The sequence below is a fragment of the Scophthalmus maximus genome, chromosome 2, assembly GCF_022379125.1.
Source record: "Scophthalmus maximus strain ysfricsl-2021 chromosome 2, ASM2237912v1, whole genome shotgun sequence".
NCBI lineage: Eukaryota > Metazoa > Chordata > Actinopteri > Pleuronectiformes > Scophthalmidae > Scophthalmus > Scophthalmus maximus.
This window is the reverse complement of record NC_061516.1, coordinates 8,462,012-8,480,611: the sequence shown is the minus strand read 5'-3', so window position 1 is coordinate 8,480,611 and position 18,600 is coordinate 8,462,012. Positions and strand designations below refer to the sequence as shown.

Here is an 18,600-nt window from a genome sequence, read left to right as displayed (position 1 = left end):
AAGAAGAAGAAGAAGAAGAAGAAGAAGAAGAAGAAGAAGAAGATCTGCGATGACTTTGTGGCATCTGGCCTGCAGGTGGTGGTAGTGTGGATTCAGATGGGGCTGCAACCACCCGAGGAAGAGTCCGCGGTGTTTTCCTGGGTGGATGGCCCGTTCTGGATCCAGCTTGTCAAAACTGCACCGAAACGGGAACAACGTGGGATAAAGTCAGTGAAAAGTGCGTTGACTCTCGTTATTACTGCGCGTGAGAATACACTCGCCGGGACCACGCGAGCATTCGAGGGGCGTTGTAAGTAACAGCTGCTCAGAGTCATTTGACAGCCTCGCTAATAGCAGGGCTACATCAGTAACCCACAAGAAGGCATACGATCGCTAATGTAAGACAACGTTTACGAACAGTAACCGATCGCATCCGGCTCCCGGCGGCCGCTAGCAACACAACGACCCGGACGTCTCGCTTGGACAGAACCAGTGTGTGTTTAAACCGTGGAACGGCGACTTCCAACGCGATGTCAGGCTTGAATTAGCGAAGTCAGTTGTGACTTGGATGACATGTACTTGAAAGTCGCACACCTTTACCTGACGCGCACGGTGGACACGGGTCTCCCCCCCCCCCCCCCCCCCAGTCGCTGTCGGGGTCACCACTAGCTTCACACCGTTGAAAGTGAACCGGCTAACGCTAGGTGCTCCCTGCGTTAGCATTAGCGAAGTGCGACTTTAAACCACAGCCCAGCTAACAGCGAGCTTAGCTGTACGTTAGCTTCACGCCACGACGCGCGCGTCGAGCGCGGATCTGGAGCCGCAGCGGCGGACAGCCGATTGTTAACTTGACCTCCGACTTGCTCATCGTTTTTGTTTGTATGTATGGATTTCACGTTAGCGTTAGACGTTCACCCGCCGCCGCCTCTCTCAGGTCGACGGTCGGACCGCGCACAGAACTCTGGGTAGCGGCGCACGCTTCCTGGACGTTAACTCTATGGAAATGTAGAAGTCGTTCTTCTTCTTCGCTTGGTGCGTCCGGCTCGGCTCTCGCCCTCTCGTCGTCGTGGCCGGGGCTCACTCGCGTGTGTGCCGTCGCCGTCACATCCACGCGTGTTCGCTGCTCAGCCGAACGCTGAATTCCTCCAGAGCGTTTCATGTGCGACACTCGAGCCGCTTCACTTCTCGCACGCGCGGCTAAACTTAGCGGACACACGGCGCAGCATTGCCTCTTTGCGTTGGTGAACGAACGAGCGGAGGTAGTCTGGATGTGTGCCCATAGGAGCGGACACATTTCTTTTAAAATCCTGCTTTGGACATCGCTTGTCCGACGGTTGACCCAGACACAGGAACCTCAACACACTGATCGAAGGCTCAACGTCTCCCAGAAAGTCCAGTCACGCCTTGTGGATCCTGGAACCAAGTTGGACACTCAATATCTATTGATCAATATTATGAATCCACCGAATGACACAAGTCATACAAAGTTAATAGACTAACGCAACCATATGTTCATGATTAAAACAGTACCGTCAGTCATTGGATTAACGGAGTGATCACCAGAAGCATTTGGTCATCTTACTCACGTAGTTTTATCAAGCTGATCAAGATTCTTTGGTTCCCACATCTTGAATGAGTGTCTGTGTTGTTTTAAGCTGAATATCTTTGGTCGTTGCCTATTAAGCGTTTAACCCCAAAAGAAATCACATATCAATAACACAAATCGGACTTAGTTGCTGCCTTGTGTGCTGTCGTGTCAAATTTGACTTCATAAAAGTTGAAACCATTGATCTGGAAATGAAGTGAACTGTCTTGACCCTCTGTAACTGCTGCTGACCGTTTTTGTATGTGAAAAATGATCATGTGTCATTTATCCTGCTTCATTCAGCAGGTGCCGTTCAGATTTGAAACTGTGACTGAGACTACAACAGGCCCCAAAAGAGAAGTCCACTGCCCCCCCCCCCTCCTCCCCATCCCCCCCTCCCTCCTGACCCTCGCTGAAACAGAGCTCTCACCATGAATGATGTTAATAAAGTGAGAGAGGGCTGGCTCCACAAAAGAGGTAAGATGTCCTCATGCTGACAAAGGCTTGGCCTTACACGTGTCATCAATGGAATCCTTGGATTCAATTTGGTAAACAGAGTTGTTTACTCCATATGTCAAATCAGATGGAGCTAAAGGGTTCGTGTTGAAAAGCCAGTGACGTTCCTGTGGACTGAATGTACTTTAAATTGCCTCGCCTTTTCTGACCTAGGTGAATATATCAAAACATGGAGGCCCAGGTATTTTATCCTAAAGAGTGACGGTTCCTTCATCGGCTACAAGGAGAAGCCTGATCTAAACGACCAGACTTCACCACCACTCAACAACTTCTCAGTGGCAGGTTTGTCCTCAACATAGTAAACAATAACTCGGAGCGTGACTTTGTCTGGATGACTGTTACTGTCTATTTCTAAAAATTTCTGTTGGATGTTTTAGTGACACTCTGTTCCGACCACAGCTTCTAAATCTTCGGCTGTAAACATCCATCCTTACCGTGTAATTCACAGAATGCCAGTTAATGAAGACAGAAAGACCCCGGCCCAACACATTTGTCATCCGTTGCCTACAGTGGACCACTGTTATTGAACGCACCTTTCATGTGGAAAGCAATGAGGAGAGGTAAGAACAGGGTAAAATATTATATCAGACAAGCTGCATTTTTCCCCCAAAAGAATCATGTCAAACTATGACAGTGATATTTTTCAGTGCCTCTATGTTAAGGCCTCAGGGATGTTTTGCCTGACAATTTGTGGGGCTTTTGCTTCTCAGAGAGGAGTGGATGCGGGCTATCCAGTCTGTGGCCAACAGTCTGAAGATGCGAGAACAGGAGGAGGAGGAACCAATGGATATGTTTGGTTCCCCCAGCAATAGCAGCCTGGAGGAGATGGAGGTGGCGATGTCCAAGAGCAATCCCAAAGTGGTGAGAGGATAAGTTGAAGGGGACAAAAAAATTGAGGGCTGTAGTTTGATCCGACCCAAAAGACTGAACAAATACAACAACATTTTGAAAATGTTTATATTTTCCTTTCACAGACATTTTTAAAGACTAACAAGGAAGCAATATTGAGTATTCAGGGACACTATAGAAAGCACAGATTTTTTCCCACTTGATATTATATTTACAGCACAGACAGAGACACAGACCTGTGCAGAGTGAGAGTGAACCGGTCAAAAGTCCGGTTGTACATCACCAAAATCGATGGAGACAACGCTCGTTGCCACAAGTGTAACAAATGTTTTGCAAGTAAAGGCGGTAACACATGGAAAAATGGAAATCCGTCGAAACATTAAGTGAAAGTGAAATTACACTCTACTTCTGCTGGTCCCAGTTAAAGACTACCCAAAACACCATTCACAGCTGCAGCTTGTGGAAGGATGACTGAGGAGAGGGTAAATATTTTAAACCTATACATCTCAAAAAGACATAAAAAAAGGACAAAAAATGATCAAGATTGTAATGACTGAGAAAGGTGTAGATTGAAGCCGTAGCTAAAATTGCTTTAGTGCATTATAGTGAAGTTCTACAATTTAGTCGCTTCTTGCTGCTGATTGGTCTTGTTCTTAGAAAAATAATATTCAGTCTTTAAAAATACTTTATATCATAATGCATTTATTTTCTCACTAATCTCCATACTGCACGTCGGTTTTCCACACCAAGTTAAAACAAATACAACCACAATGTTGTTCAAGCTCAAGCTTCTTTCCCATTAGGAGCACCTGTGATTACAGGCATGAACTAATAAATCCTGTACCACGCAACCCTCATTGCTCTGAGAAATCTATCTCCTTTTTCATTACTAAATCATTACCGATGAAAAATTATTTTGAAGACATGACATTAGATTGTGGTAACAACTCTATTCATTCATATTACAATTTTCAAGTCAAACAAGTGTTTGTTTTTCTTTTGGAGAGAAGTAGACAATCTATACATGACTCTGCACTACTCACAAATGTCAGTCATACAAATTTCAAATATGTAAATGTGACAAGTTTCCTTAAATCTCTCTTAAGTTCCACTTAAAACCAATCTGTTTCTACAAGATATTCTTGTATGAGTCTTCAGGTATTTTTTCCATAGAGGATTTCTGTCATTGATTTTTCTCAAAGTCTAAAATGTTCGACATCTATCACTGGGTTTAAAAGTAAAACTGAAATTCCTCTTTCTTTTCTTTTACATCAGTGGACCCTGTCGGATGATATTCATTCAATCTGTTTGTGTTGCAAGTTATGTAAGGACCAAAATAGTTCGTTAAATCTGGAAAAAAAACAGTGTTTAAAATAACCAGTCAGGTCCACATTTGGACAGTGAAACAATGTTTGTAATTTTACCTCTATACACAACCGCAATCGATTTGAAGTAAACAATCAAGATTTGATTCAACTGTACATGTAAAGCTTTATTTATGGGGTTTTACAAAAAATTTTAATTGACCATTTAGGTATTTCTTCTTGAGTGTACGTCAAACGCAAATGTGGCGCAATTCGATTCTTCGCCGTGAAAAGGGCAGTTGCTCATAATCAAAGATACATGGTCATCTGTCCACCAAATTTCTCATGCATGAAATTAGTCCCAACCTCAACATATCTACATGTCAATATTGAGCCATGGTCATAGCGCAATCTACTGACAACAGGTCAGACTTATGTGACAAACATCGCCCCATTTACATGCGCGGCCAGGGCCCGGTCATTGCTGCTTGCAGCTTTCATTTTATAAGTATATCATATATGAGCCATATGACTTCACTGGAAAACTTATCTCTCAACACTGTGTTATTGTTTGTATGTACATTTTTCTTTTACTCACTCTATTGTTTTATTTCATTTTAATTTAAAAAGATAATAATTACATTTTTAAAAATCCATATGCCGAATGATTTCTCACACCTCAGACATGTGTTTTCCACAGACAATGTGTGACTTTGAGTACCTAAAGCTGCTTGGCAAGGGGACATTTGGGAAGGTGATTCTGGTCAAAGAGAAGTCCACTGGTGTACACTATGCCATGAAAATACTGCGCAAAGAGGTCATAATAGCCAAGGTGAGTACATGAAGCCGTGTGCGTGCGTGCGTGCGTGCGTGCGTGCGTGCGTGCGTGCGTGAGTGAGTGAGCGCTAGTTGATATAGACTGGATGTGGGGTGGAAGCAAACCGGAACATCTCAGATGAAACGGGGGGTCTCATCGTGATACATTTCCTCGCCTAACCTAGTTTTTTGTTGCCTTAACTTAAACATATTGTTGGAATGTGTCAAATATTTTCACATATTTTGTCTATAGTCTGAAAATTATTAAAAAATTTAACTGAGCACAGTCAAAAAAAAAATTTCATCTGTTTTGTGTAACAAAACACATTAATTATATTTAAGTTTCTTGCTTCTTCTTATCTCATTAATCCATCATCAGGTAATTTTCAGTGTTTTTGAGTGGCCAATAACCAGAATATCATGACACAAACACTAGTAGAATCGATGATAATTATTTATGAAACCTAAATATCATGGAATCATTGGTGTGTTCAGGAGCTGTTGGACTTTCAGCACATATTTTGTCTCTACTCTCTGACATTCATTAACCCCGTCCTCACTCATTTTTCCTATTTGCTGTGTGCGCTTCTCGCTGGGGGGTGGGGGCTGTGTAGTCCTGCTACTGCACATGCTGTAGAAGCTTAGTAAAACAATACAGTGAAAATTGTACTAATTCTGCTTCCTCATCCAGTGAATATCAACTGGAAAATGACTGATGTTTTGTATGCACTGTGCACTTATTGTTAACTGCAGGCGTAGTTGTTTTCCACTGTTAAGGGTCAGAGAATATGGTGGATTACCAGCCACAGACTGAGGCTGAGAATTGTCTTTTTTGCCTTATCAGAAATGCCAATAGCTCTTACTTTAAGCATGTTGGACTGCACACATTTAAAACAAAGTCACCCCAGTATATTCCTTTGTTGCGCGGGAATAAAGTGAACAGGATGTCCTAAAGAACCATGTGGTTTTTAAGTTTTTTCAGTGAAGGTAAACTTAATATTCTTATGAAACCGTAACAAATTCTTGATCTTGCCTTCTTGTGAATTTGGCATTCAACATAGTACATCCCATTATTTATTTTACTGGTTCAAGATAGATAGATAGTTACTTTATTCATCCAAAGCTGGGAAATTTATTTAAACATTTATTCTAAGACTGTTTTATAATATGCTAGTTCATTAGTTCCTTTATTTTCTTCCTTCTGCATGTTACCCCATGTTTTTGGTGTCCATTCTGTCTGTCCTGACTTGTTACTGTACCTCCTTGTTGTGGCACTTTGTGGCAGTTGTACATAGTGAGGATCCCAGAGGCACATCAATGGTTGCTGGTACATGGGAGTTTTAGAAAATTAAACGGGCAGAAAGCGATCCTAAAGCATTACACGTTTTGCAAAAATCCGAGAATATTTGCTCACTGTCGGTTAGCTGTCGCTTTTGTCTGTGCGCCGAAAAAATATCCGGGTTTTCGGCTCAGCCCAGGCTCTGTAAATCAAAAACAAAAAAATGCTGCGGTCTACACCAAACATTGCTCATCGACATCTTAAGAGCCGGGTTGGCGCGTGGCGCTGGACACCCAAGGACCCGGGTTCACGGCCCAGCCAGAGAAGCAAAATCATGACAACAACAAAGAGCGAAACAAGCTTTCTCCAGAATCGCTTACTGCCCCTTGAGATGCAAATGAGTTGAAGTACAACGCTGCTGGTACCGTGGTTGATTCAGGGCAGTGGTAGACTAAAAAAGTCAGATCACTGTATTTATTAGCTACATTCCTGTGTTCCAGCTGCTTGAACCTTTGGCCATGTTGCATGACAATGCTGTGTTTGTTGGCAGGACGAGGTGGCCCACACAGTTACAGAGAGCAGAGTGTTACAAAACACACGACACCCCTTCCTCACGGTGAGAACACTTACACATTTCCCACTTGATGGTGTATTTCTTTTTTCACAGCGCTGTCGCTTGTTGTTTTTCATGAGACATGGTCCTCAGGTCATTGCTGAGCCCCTTGTGCACGTTTGCACCTGCAGGAATAGTGTATTGTTTGGACAGTGTGTGTTTTAGCCACATTGGCAGCATGATGTAACTGCAGGGATACTAGTGTTGTCCACCACTTTGATTCAGAGTGAGACATTCTCACAGACCACTTTATGAGGAACCCCTGCTTATTATTCGTGTAATTGTTCAATCAGCCAATCAAATGGCAGGAGTGCAGAGCAAAAAAATCCTGCAGATACAGGTCAGGGCTGTAATAGGACAAACTGCTGATGTCCTTTGATTTTCACACACAGCTGCATCTAAAGTCTTTACTCCGAATGGAGCCATAAACTTGAAAAGAAACATCCAGTGTGCAGCAGTTCTATGTTGGTGAGAGGTCAGAAGAGAATAGTCAGACTGGTCGGGACTGCTCACAAATACAGAAAACAAAAGACTCGAAGACACTTACATGAATTACAAAGTACAGAACAAAAACACAAATTTTGAAGTGGCAGTCATGTATTGTATGCTGTCTTGAAAGGGTGGTTTTTGAGTTGATTTTTGAAAGAGGTAAGTGAGTCTGAGTGCCGGATGTTTGGAGGGAGAGAGTTCCAGAGGGTTGGGGCAGCAATTGCAAAGGCCCTGTCCCCCACGGTGCGGTGCTTGGTCCTGGTGATTGGGGTCAGAAGGTTTGTAGCAGATGTTCGGAGTTGGCGATTGGGGGAGTGGCGTTTGAGAAAGTCTGTAAGGTGGAGTGGGCAAGGTTATTGAGGGCTTTGCAGGTGATGAGCAGGATTCTGAAGCGGAATCAAAGACATGAACTACCAAATTTTACTATGGCGTTCCTAATGAAGTCCTCACGGAGTATATCTCAGCATGTTTAAACATTCATGGACCTCTCAGGGCGGATTATAACGTTTTATCTAGCAAAATCATCAGGTCAAATGCTCATTTGTCCACGATGTATACTGTACCTGCAAAATGAATCACATTCCTATCCAGCTCAGTTCTTATCTTTGCGTAGTGCTAAATGGCAAAGTTTAACATGTTGACATTGTCATTGTGAGCATGTTAGCACACTGACGTTCGCCTGATGATCAAATCACCGCTGTGTTTAATTGCGGCTGCAGACTTTGGCTTTGTTCTTAGTTTAACTAAAATTTTTATACAAAATTAGGTTTGTTTGGAGTATGTTGTGGACATGTGCCGATCTGATGCATGATGGTAAAGACATTCAGAGATTCAGCACCTCGAGATATTGGTTTTCCTAATGTCTTGATTTTCTTCTGGCAGACACTGAAGTATGCCTTCCAAACTCACGATCGGCTCTGTTTTGTAATGGAGTATGCCAATGGAGGCGAGGTGAGACCTCACATGCACACAGTCACATGGAGACATACAAATGTCACGTGGTGTCAACAGCTTGCCATGCACACTCTGAAGTTCTGGAACGGGCAAGTGTTTGACTCCAGCTGCTCTCGACTCTTTCAGCTTTTCTTTCACCTGTCACGGGAGCGAGTGTTCACAGAAGACCGGGCGCGCTTCTACGGTGCCGAGATCGTGTCAGCGCTCGAGTACCTGCATTCACGTGACGTTGTTTACCGTGATCTGAAGGTGAATACTCATTATATCCATCAGTTCTACAAGTAAATGAAATACAGTATCCATACAGGGTGTAAATCATGGGTTCAGAGAAGATAATTGATTGTTACATGGTGATTTTTGATTATTTTAATATCTGCTACTTATGCCTACAATCCTTTAATGTAGATTAAACAGCTTCTTGATCCAAATACTGAAGGTTCAAAAATATAAAGTTTATAAGATTAAATTATTAGTATGAATTCAAATTCTTTTGGGAGATCCCTGATCCCCTGTTCCATCACAAACTATCTTTGAAAAGCCCTTGCGGCGGAGTGTAGAGATGCACAAACCTACAGCAGCCAAGTTTAATTTCGGCCTGTCATCAAGTTACTCACAGAATTAGTGTCGGCTGATATCACGTTCCACTGGCAACCTTTGTTACTTAAAGCAGCGGAAGCTCAGTCTAAAACTGTGACTGTTTTGTAAAGTGCTTTGCTGATGATTAGAAGTGAATCTGTGTATATTTCCAACAATGTGTCTAAGCTCAGAGTAACACACCACTGCACCAAAATAATATTTCACACTCACGCAGGCTAATTATCACTGGTTTATGACGTGGATGCTGCACTGTAGAACCCAGCTGAGAGGAGCTGCAACATTAGCTGGCTGAGGTGGACAAACACACAGCAGAGTACAGTCATTGGCGTTATTTTAGCTGATACTGACCCATTACAATATGTCCAGATTGGCCCCGTTACTCGGGACATCTCTGACCAGGTGTTCATCAGGGCACACTTTTTACCTTAGCTGTGTGAGATAGTTGCCAAACCTCCTGCTTTTCGGGTTTTCACTCGTGTTAACAGGGTAGAGCAACCGCACAGTCTGTGGCTACATCCACATTTGAAATCTCTGGCGGAACGTTGGGAAACGATGATGCAGCCACCCGCATTTCCTTCTTGATCGGTTTGCTATCGGTCACGACTTGACTAACATCGGTGAATGCAAAACGTTGTAAACTTACTGAGAGTAGCTGTTCCACCCGGTTGTCGGTCCAAGAAAATGAAGCTGTTTGATTCAGGGCTATATCTGAATGCGATACAGACATGAAAATATATGAATATTATTTAAGTAGACATTTCCTGTTATTAAAGGAGCCCACGTGTTTACTACATTGTCACAACAGAAACCCCATTTCAAATTGAAGTTTGACAGTTTTCTCAGTCACTCATTAAATGTTCAGTCTGTATCAGCAGCCCAATCAAAGGATCCAGTTGTTTCTTATTCAGAATCTGTCAACATATCCATGGTCATCACAGTCAAATTTTAGGTGTATTTTACTTTGTTCTCCCTCAGCTGGAGAATCTGATGCTGGACAAAGACGGTCACATGAAAATCACTGATTTTGGCCTCTGTAAGGAGGGCATTACTCCAGACGCCACCATGAAAACCTTCTGTGGAACTCCTGAATATCTCGCTCCCGAGGTAAGACACTGAAAATTGACAAACACTAAGTCCATGACAACAAACTCTCAAAGCAAATTGAGTTTATATTGCATTTCTACACAATGTTATGTATAGCTGCAACAGTTAATCGATTAATCAATTAGTAATCGATTACTAAATGAATCTTCAAATATTTTGATAATCGATTAATCAGTTCAAGTAGTTTTTATCTCTACTGGTTCCAGTATAGAGGAGCCTGGTGGCTGAAGGCTCTGCCTCCCATTCTACTCTTACAAACCATGGGAACCACAAGCAATGCTGTATTTATAAATAAAATGTATTATTAATATTTTTCACTTAACCAAGACAAACAGTCATTTGTTGAACCTTGCTGTAAATGAAAATATAGATTTAGGCCAGAACAGTGTACAGTTATCTTCATCTGTGAGGCTGCAAATTCAGTCACTTCTTCCTGCCATTGTTAGTTAATTAGTTAAATGTCTCTTCTTTCTCAGGTCCTGGAAGATAATGACTATGGCCGTGCGGTGGACTGGTGGGGTCTGGGTGTTGTCATGTATGAGATGATGTGTGGACGTCTGCCTTTCTACAACCAGGACCACGAGCGTTTATTTGAGCTCATCCTCATGGAGGAGATCCGATTTCCCAGGAACCTGTCGCCCGAGGCAAAGTCCCTGCTGGCTGGTCTGCTCAAGAAGGACCCCAAACAGAGGTGTCTGACCACGCTCACCCTGTCTCTGCATTCCTTATGCATACATACTTAATTCTTACATGATCTTGTTTGGACCAACAGGTTAGGAGGAGGTCCCAATGATGCCAAAGAAGTCATGAGTCACAAATTTTTCGTCTCCATCAACTGGCAGGATGTGGTACAGAAGAAGGTATGAGACTGAGGCTGTAGGAAGTGAAGCTGAGGTTTGCTTCTTTGTCACAGACACAGATGACTAGGGCTGTCAGTCTTCCTCTGTAATCCCATTTGAATTTCATGCCCTATTGTTTTCAATATTTTTTATTTATACTATTTATTTATTAATTTTTTTAAGTAAAGATTTAGCCTATTCTGTTGATGATCATTTTGACATTCATGAGAGTTGTAATGTCTATATCTGCAGAATATGCAGAGCTGTCCCTGGCCAAATTGGGGCCCTAAGCGTAATTTTGTTAGGTTATATATAAATATATGATATTTAAAGTAAAAATAAAGAAATACAGATTAAAAAACAAACAAAAAACAACTCAGATTGTAGGGTTAGAGTGAATGAAGTGAGAACATAAAAAAATAAAAATACACAGTTCAGCCCTTCATCTTTAATAAAGTTTTTTTTAGGTTAGTGCTTAAGTGAAAGAACATGCAAAGTAACATCCCTACATACATAGCTATGTAGTCTATCACGGGTCCCTAGACAGATTCAATTTTACAACTAGACCCCCTCAGACTATTTAATTTTCTTTAGGTTCAAGAGTAGCATGAGATATTTAAGCCACAGAGATGCTTAGGGGGGAAATGGTAATTTCCATATTATTTCCATATCATGAGGTTATAATGAAGCAAAGGCAATACTGTCTTTAGTTTTCCTCGATGTTGGGATATATTTTGACTAGTTTGGAATAAGTGCGATGGAAAACCTTAAATTGTACCAGGCCGAGCCTGGCACAGGATGTACTACTGTTAACTTGAGCTGATGCACAATCCCAGACCTCGTCCGTTATAATGAGAGTTCACTTAAACTACAGAAGATTAATTGTTAATATAAAGGTCCTTCAGTCTGACAAGGCCTGCCCTCTGCCACAGAGAGAAAGCCATGTCAGTTTTGGGAGGGAGAACGAGATGGTTGTTACGAATAGGACTATGGTTGGACGTTCCTAGAAAGCACGTCTGAATTGAAGCCATATTCTTAAGCTGGTAACCACAATAGGGTTGTTTGAGAATTGGGTTGGTCAGCTTAGATGTCAGCAAAGCCAAAAGTGAAGTAGAGGGGCAGGTATTTAGCTTCAAGCTAAATGCCTTTTAATGAAACAATCTTTATTAATAAGAACAAACAACATCCGAAATAAATTAACAATAAATTGTTCTAAGCCGTCCCCCCAGGGTACAGCAAATATAGTAGTCAGAAATAATACATAGTCAGAAATCTGAATATTGGAAAAAGACAGTTTTAAAATTCTTGCTTCATGCTATACATTAGAGCCACAAATGTTTACAGAGGGAAAGTTGGATGTCTCTTTTGAGAAATATTTTCTTCATGTTATTAATGCTATAAACTTTAACTGATTTGTCTGCAACCTGGTCAATTTGTCACTAGGCCTACTGTTCATCAGAGGTGAATGCAGAGTTAAAGGCTTTGACTGGACATTTAATCAATAGTAATGTCTGCCGAATCTCCAGTAGCCTGTATACAGAGACTGGACTTTCTTTTATGTCATGAATAATTGCAGCTATAGCCTATAATATGCCCAACGTTTTACATTTGTAGTTAAACAACATACTCACCCTCGAGTGAAGCTCAAGCTTCTTCTTGTTTTTTTTTACCCACCATCTTTTCACCTGCACTGGTACTCTGAGCAGTGATTGGTCGGTTGTGGGTTGTCAATCATTGCAGTAATACGTGTGGTACGGTATATGACAGACGTCCTTTCTCTCCTCTCAAACTCACTTGACCTGGCGCTTGTGGACTTTGCGAACTGCTCGTGCCCGTGGCACTATGGCGCGCATAGTTGCGCCTCATTTGCGCTTATTAAGAGGCCCCGAGTGCAAAATGAGGCCCTACGCACAGCGCGTGTTCTGCGTTTAGGGAGGGGTGGCCCTGAGAAAAGGTCACGAGACATGAAAACATCAGCTGCAGTGCGTTTTTTTTTTCTGGTGCATACTTTTTTCTCTCTCTTTCTGTGTGTTTGTATCCCCGTCCATCTCTCCGTCTCTCTCTCTCTCTCTCTCTCTTTCTCTTTTTCTCTCGACAAGGGTAAACAAAACCATGTCGTTAAACTCAATGTAGAAAAATAGGAATGTCACCTCTAGGTGTCACACTTGACTCAGCAGACGCACCTTGGTGTAACATAGTGAAAGTGAGAGCCCATGAAGGAGAGTGTGGGGCCAAATCAATACAAGTCCTGGAAACTCCAAGCAGCTTTTTTCTACTATAAATCATCTCCTCAAGCCTCAAACTCTCTCTCACACCGATACCACAGAAGAGCAGTGCAATAACATCATCTTCTTCAGGAAAAAAGGCGACACCATCCGCTCTCTTCTCTCACTCACTCCAGGCTGGATGTGTTCCATCTGATCTCAAAACTGCTGTCATCAGACCCCTCCTCAAAAAACCCACCTTAGACCCAGAAATCCTCGCCAACTACAGCCCCATTTTCAACCTCCCATTTCTGTCCTAAGTGCTGGAAAAAGTAGTCGCCGCACATCTTCAGGACCACCTAAATTCTCACTCCCTATTTGAGAAGTTCCAGTCTGGCTTCCGTTCCACCCACAGCACCGAAACAGCCCTGGTCAGGGTCACAAACGACCTGCTGATGGCGGCTGACACTGGATCACCATCGCTCCTCATCCTTCTGGATCTGTCTGCAGCTTTCGACACGGTTGACCATGACATCCTCCTTCAGTGCCTCCAACACACCATCAGACTCTCTGACTCCGCCCTGAGCTGGTTCCAGTCCTACCTGTCTGGAAGAACAGAATACGTCTCCTTGGGAGGAGCAAAATCGCAAACACGCACTCTCACTTGTGGAGTCCCCCGAGGGTCGGTTCTCGGCCCCACTCTGTTCACCCTCTACACTCTTCCCCTTGGCTGCATCATCAGCCAGCATGGAATATCAGTCCATTGCTACGCTGATGACACACAGCTCTACATAAAAACTGACCCTATCTCATCTGGTCATCATCATCACTGAGCTCCTGCCTTGAGGAGATAAAGGTGTGGATGACAGAAAACTTCTTACAGCTTAATAGTTCCAAAACAGAAGCTATTTTAGTTGGCACACCACACCAGGTCCAGTCATCCCCCATAACCCAAATCACCTTCTCTGGTCAAAATATACCCCTGTCATCAACAGTCACCAACCTGGGTGTAAGATTTGACCCACATCTTACATTTGACACCCACATTAAACATCTGTGCAAGACCTCCTTCTATCACCTCAGGAACATTGCCAACTCTGTCCCACACTCTGTCTGTCAGATGCCGAAAAAACCTTGTCCACGCCTTTGTCTCCTCAAGGCTGGACTACTACAACACTCTCCACTTCGGGACCCCTGGCAAGAGGATTCAAAAGCTTCAATACGTCATAAAAACACTGCTAGGGTTAGGGTTAGCTTCACTCACTCCACTGGCTTCCTGTCTTTCAGGATTGATTACAAAATCTCCCTACTCACCTATCAGTGCATCCATGGCGATGCCCCTCCCTACCTGAAAGATCTACTCTCACCGCAAACCTCTGCACCCAACCTCTGCTCCGGAAACAAAACCTTCACCCCTCCAAGACCAGGCTGCGCACCATGAGGGATCGAGCCTTCTGCTCAGCCGCTCCTTGCCTGTGGAATTCCCTTCCAGACCACCCGAGGGCTCCACAAAGCACTCTCTCTTTTAAGAATGGCCTGAAAACCATTCTTTTTAAACAAGCATTCCCCTAAATTGTTGTACTTTTTCTTCTTTTTAAACCTTCTTTTATCTTGTTTCTACTCTGTAGCACTTTGAGATTGCTTTAAGCAATGAAAAGTGCTCTATAAATTAAATTTAATATTAGTATTATTATTATTAATATTAATGCACCTCCAATCACTAAACACTTAAGAAGAAGTAGGAGCAGCAGTTAGTCAGTTTATTATTAACAATCATATGTTAATGATGTTGTAATATTGCTTATTACTTATTCAATACAAGCTAGATTTAGTACCATGACACTGTTAGCACAGGTTTCTGATGTAGGCTACCTTTTTATTTGCCAGGACCCTAATATGATAACAGATGTCGGTTCAGCTTGTTTGATGAAATCCAACTGGTTTAAAAAAAAAAAAAAATGTTTATTTTGTGAAAAATAAGTTCTCCAGGGAGATATTCAAGTGTTTGTTAGGGACCAGTACTGGATGAACAATGCACTGTATGTCACAGAGCCTTATCGAGATGAAGCTCTAGGCATTTTCAAATCCAGGAGGTACCCAACTGTTTTCAAATCTTCTCCTTCCCGTCTCAGCTCACCCCACTCTTCAGACCGCAAGTGACATCAGAGACGGACACCCGGTACTTCGATGAAGAGTTCACGGCGCAGACCATCACGCTCACTCCTCCGGACAAGTGTAAGTGTCCTCTGCGTCAGGAGTGCAGTGTACTGTCGCGGCCTGGTCCATGTTTACCGTCTGGTTTCATGGCTTGAATGTGACAACTGACTTCTTCTCCTCTTACAGATAACAGTCTGGACTGTGAGGACCCCACCCAGCAAGCACACTTCCCCCAGTTCTCCTATTCTGCCAGCATAAGAGAGTGATAGTATCTCTTTGGCGCGCGCACACACACACACACACACACACACACACACACACACACACACACACACACACACACACACACACACACACACACACACACACACACACACACACACACACACACACACACACACACACACACACACACACACACACACACACACACACACACACGCGCACATGCATTTCAGACCTATGCACACAAACACATAAAAAAAAAACACAAGAGGCATGAACACCTTGGCCGCATCCCTCACAGCTATATAATGACCTGAGCAACCATCTTTATGAGGTTTTGGTCTCGATAGGATCTAAGTGCCTCAGCTGGCAGCCATATTGCTCCTCCGCCATTCACATGACAGACCAAGCCTGGCCACACTGTATCAAAGTCAACTTCAGGACCTCACATAGTCATCAGCACAAGTCAACAACACAATCAGGACTGTAGCACCTTTGGATGGCCTGTAAACAACTGCTGCTGCTTTTCAGTCTAAAAGCTCTGGCCTTTTTTAAAACGCTTTCTGTTCTGTGGTGTGAGGAGAAGACATACAGCTCCTTCATGACGTTTCAAAGTGCTCTTCTTCACAACTAGCTCTTACCACTGGTGATAAGTAAGGCGCGTCTATGAGGGAAGAAGAGGCATGGCAGTTTGTTTTTTTGTTTTTTTCTATTAGGGGTGCGTGTTTTTTCTTTTTTCTTTGTGTGTTTGTATGGCACTTGTCCGGTGTGCATCAGGAACTACAGATGAATGGAGAACACATGATCAACATCGTGTCTTCACGGGGAGAAGCTTTGCCAGAGTGCGAGGTGAGGAGTCTCGGAGTCGCTGTCCTTTTTTAAAACTGTATGCAATGGAAACAAATCACTCATACAGGAGTTCACCTCAGACTGTGATCTTTAGTAACAGATCTGTCAAGTGCGACAGCAATTAATGGGAATTGGGAATACCTTAATGTACAAGGTGTATATGTTATTTAAACAAGTTTTGTTTTTATTCTGACACATTTTGATCTTTCTCGATCAGATAAATACACAGCAGCCATGTGATTTCAGAGGCTCGTGAAGCACTGGGTGATTTAAAGCAGCCCTTATATCTTTCAGTTGGCCCATGTTCATAATGTAGCTGAAGACTTCCTGGATTGTGTCAACACCACAACAGATCATGTCTCTTATAAATATATCACAAATATCAGAATCTGTCAGATGCCAAAAGTTCAAATGTCTGATCAGATTCATAATACTGTTGACTTCTGTTTTCCTCAGAGGTTTTGACATTTGGCCGGTTTTAGATCATTTAATATAAACAACCTTCTTGTACAAATTCTTTTTTGTTGTTGGATGAAAAACAAATGTACACTCAAAGTAATTCGTCACCATATCAAAGAGTATCTTACTGGTATGTGTGATTAAAAAGTAAAACCAGCCCTAGCACCAGACTTTGTAGCACTCAGAGACCAGGTTTGTATTTGGAAGGCCATTATCTCTTGGCATTCAAAAATTGTTCTCCAATATTTTCAGTCCCCTCTTGCCTATGTTGGATCTTATCTTTGTAGCCTTTCTATGAAAGCTAATTCACCATCTCATACTTACCTTGCTGAAGATTTTACAAGTTTGGATTTATGTCCTCCTGGCCACTGAGTATCTGTAATCTTTCTGTTCTAACATTGCTTCACTGCATCGAGACTGTTTCTGTTCAGACTTGAATGTGCCACTACATTTATCGAACTTCTCATAGCTGGAGAGCAACAAAAAATGAATCCAGAGATATCAGTGAACTGTGTATGTCATGAACATGGTCCTTTGTAAGAGTTTGTGTCTGAGAGCAATGTGGACTTGCAGGGGTGTCTTCTTCCCATCTATTATTAACAACATGAAATGGTAATCGGGAGGCATGCAGAGACTTGCAAAACTGGGTGTTATACTGTACATGAAAATACACCCATCATTGTTTTGGTGCTACACTGGTGAGTCACTCATGATAAAGAGCTGGTGCAGAGAACCTGCTCCAATAAATTGCTCACAGAGTCTTCTTCCACCTATGCTGTTCTGAAATCGTTTCCGTTATTTTTGTTTTGTCTCATTCATCTTCTGGTTTTACTTCTCCACTTGCTGTTTTCCCTCATCCCTCCTCCACCCTGAACCTACGTCACAGATAGTCTCAAATTAAGGAATTTGACAATGGTTGACAGAAATGTATTTTTTTCGGTTACATTATTTGATTTAACACTTTATTTCTATTTGTTTATGAATGTAATTCTGAATGACAATGATCCAATACACCCTTTTAACTGCCTTACTACATTCTGGTCTTTGTGTTTTCATTCTTCCCTACTCAGCTCTGTTTCTCCACTCCTTCACTCATCAGTAAAACAGGTACCCAGCACTTGTCGGTGTAAAGCGTATCAGAGTGGTGTCTGTTTAACAGCGATTTACCTTCAGACAGGATGGGTTTTTTAAGTCCAGACCAGGGTTTCTTCTGCCCTGCCGGTTTCCTCTGCACGCCACTGCAAAATGATTGCAGCCGGTGCTTCAGAATTTTATCAAATGTCATGAAGTCATAGTTTTAATTTAACAAGAAAAGACACAGCGACAGAGCGCTCTAGAACCTTTGGGCGACCGGCCCCCCATGAGAGGTCGAGAGAGAGAGACGAGTAAGGACAGAGTAGTGTTCAGAGTACGAATCCCAAGTGCCAGGAACCCGCTACCCATGAGAAAAAGTTGAATTTCGGTTCTGCTTATCGGTTCCTAAAGGATGTGACTACCTGCCAGGGTTTTTTCATTCATCTCCCAGCACCTGTCTGTCTACGTCACGTATCATCGTCAAATCTTGCCGTTCCAATCACAACCGTTCATCTGATAATGGGCGGGGTTTATAGACGCGGAGAGAAGCGACTTTTGTCAACAACCAAGGCTGCTGCTGATGAACGAGCATTTGACTAAAAGTACCCGATATTTTTAAATTTCTCCCACAAAAATGGCAACACTGGTTCACGAACATTGTGGAATCATCTTTCCCCTCTGCTCTAGTCGGTTGACATTTTTCGTGTC

At 42.7% G+C, this 18,600-nt stretch overlaps 1 protein-coding gene across 4 annotated transcripts; it reads left to right on the top strand.

Moving 5' to 3' along the window:
* Positions 1 to 17,851, top strand: LOC118300732 (RAC-beta serine/threonine-protein kinase). 4 transcript variants are annotated; one of them, XM_035625402.2, is made up of 14 exons: positions 1 to 217; positions 1,871 to 2,041; positions 2,234 to 2,362; positions 2,529 to 2,640; positions 2,791 to 2,941; positions 4,934 to 5,065; positions 6,879 to 6,944; positions 8,313 to 8,381; positions 8,511 to 8,633; positions 9,957 to 10,085; positions 10,562 to 10,776; positions 10,858 to 10,945; positions 15,261 to 15,363; positions 15,472 to 17,851. In XM_035625402.2, the coding sequence occupies exons 2-14, from the start codon at positions 1,996 to 1,998 to the stop codon at positions 15,549 to 15,551; spliced, it is 1,443 nt and encodes a 480-aa protein (XP_035481295.1). In that variant the 5' UTR covers positions 1 to 217; positions 1,871 to 1,995; the 3' UTR covers positions 15,552 to 17,851. The 4 variants fall into 4 exon arrangements, with proteins under 4 accessions (XP_035481295.1, XP_035481294.1, XP_035481293.1 ...); XM_035625401.2 differs by having other exon boundaries at positions 1,868 to 2,041; XM_035625400.2 differs by having other exon boundaries at positions 1 to 289; positions 1,868 to 2,041.
* The last annotated feature ends 749 nt before the right edge of the window (positions 17,852 to 18,600 follow it).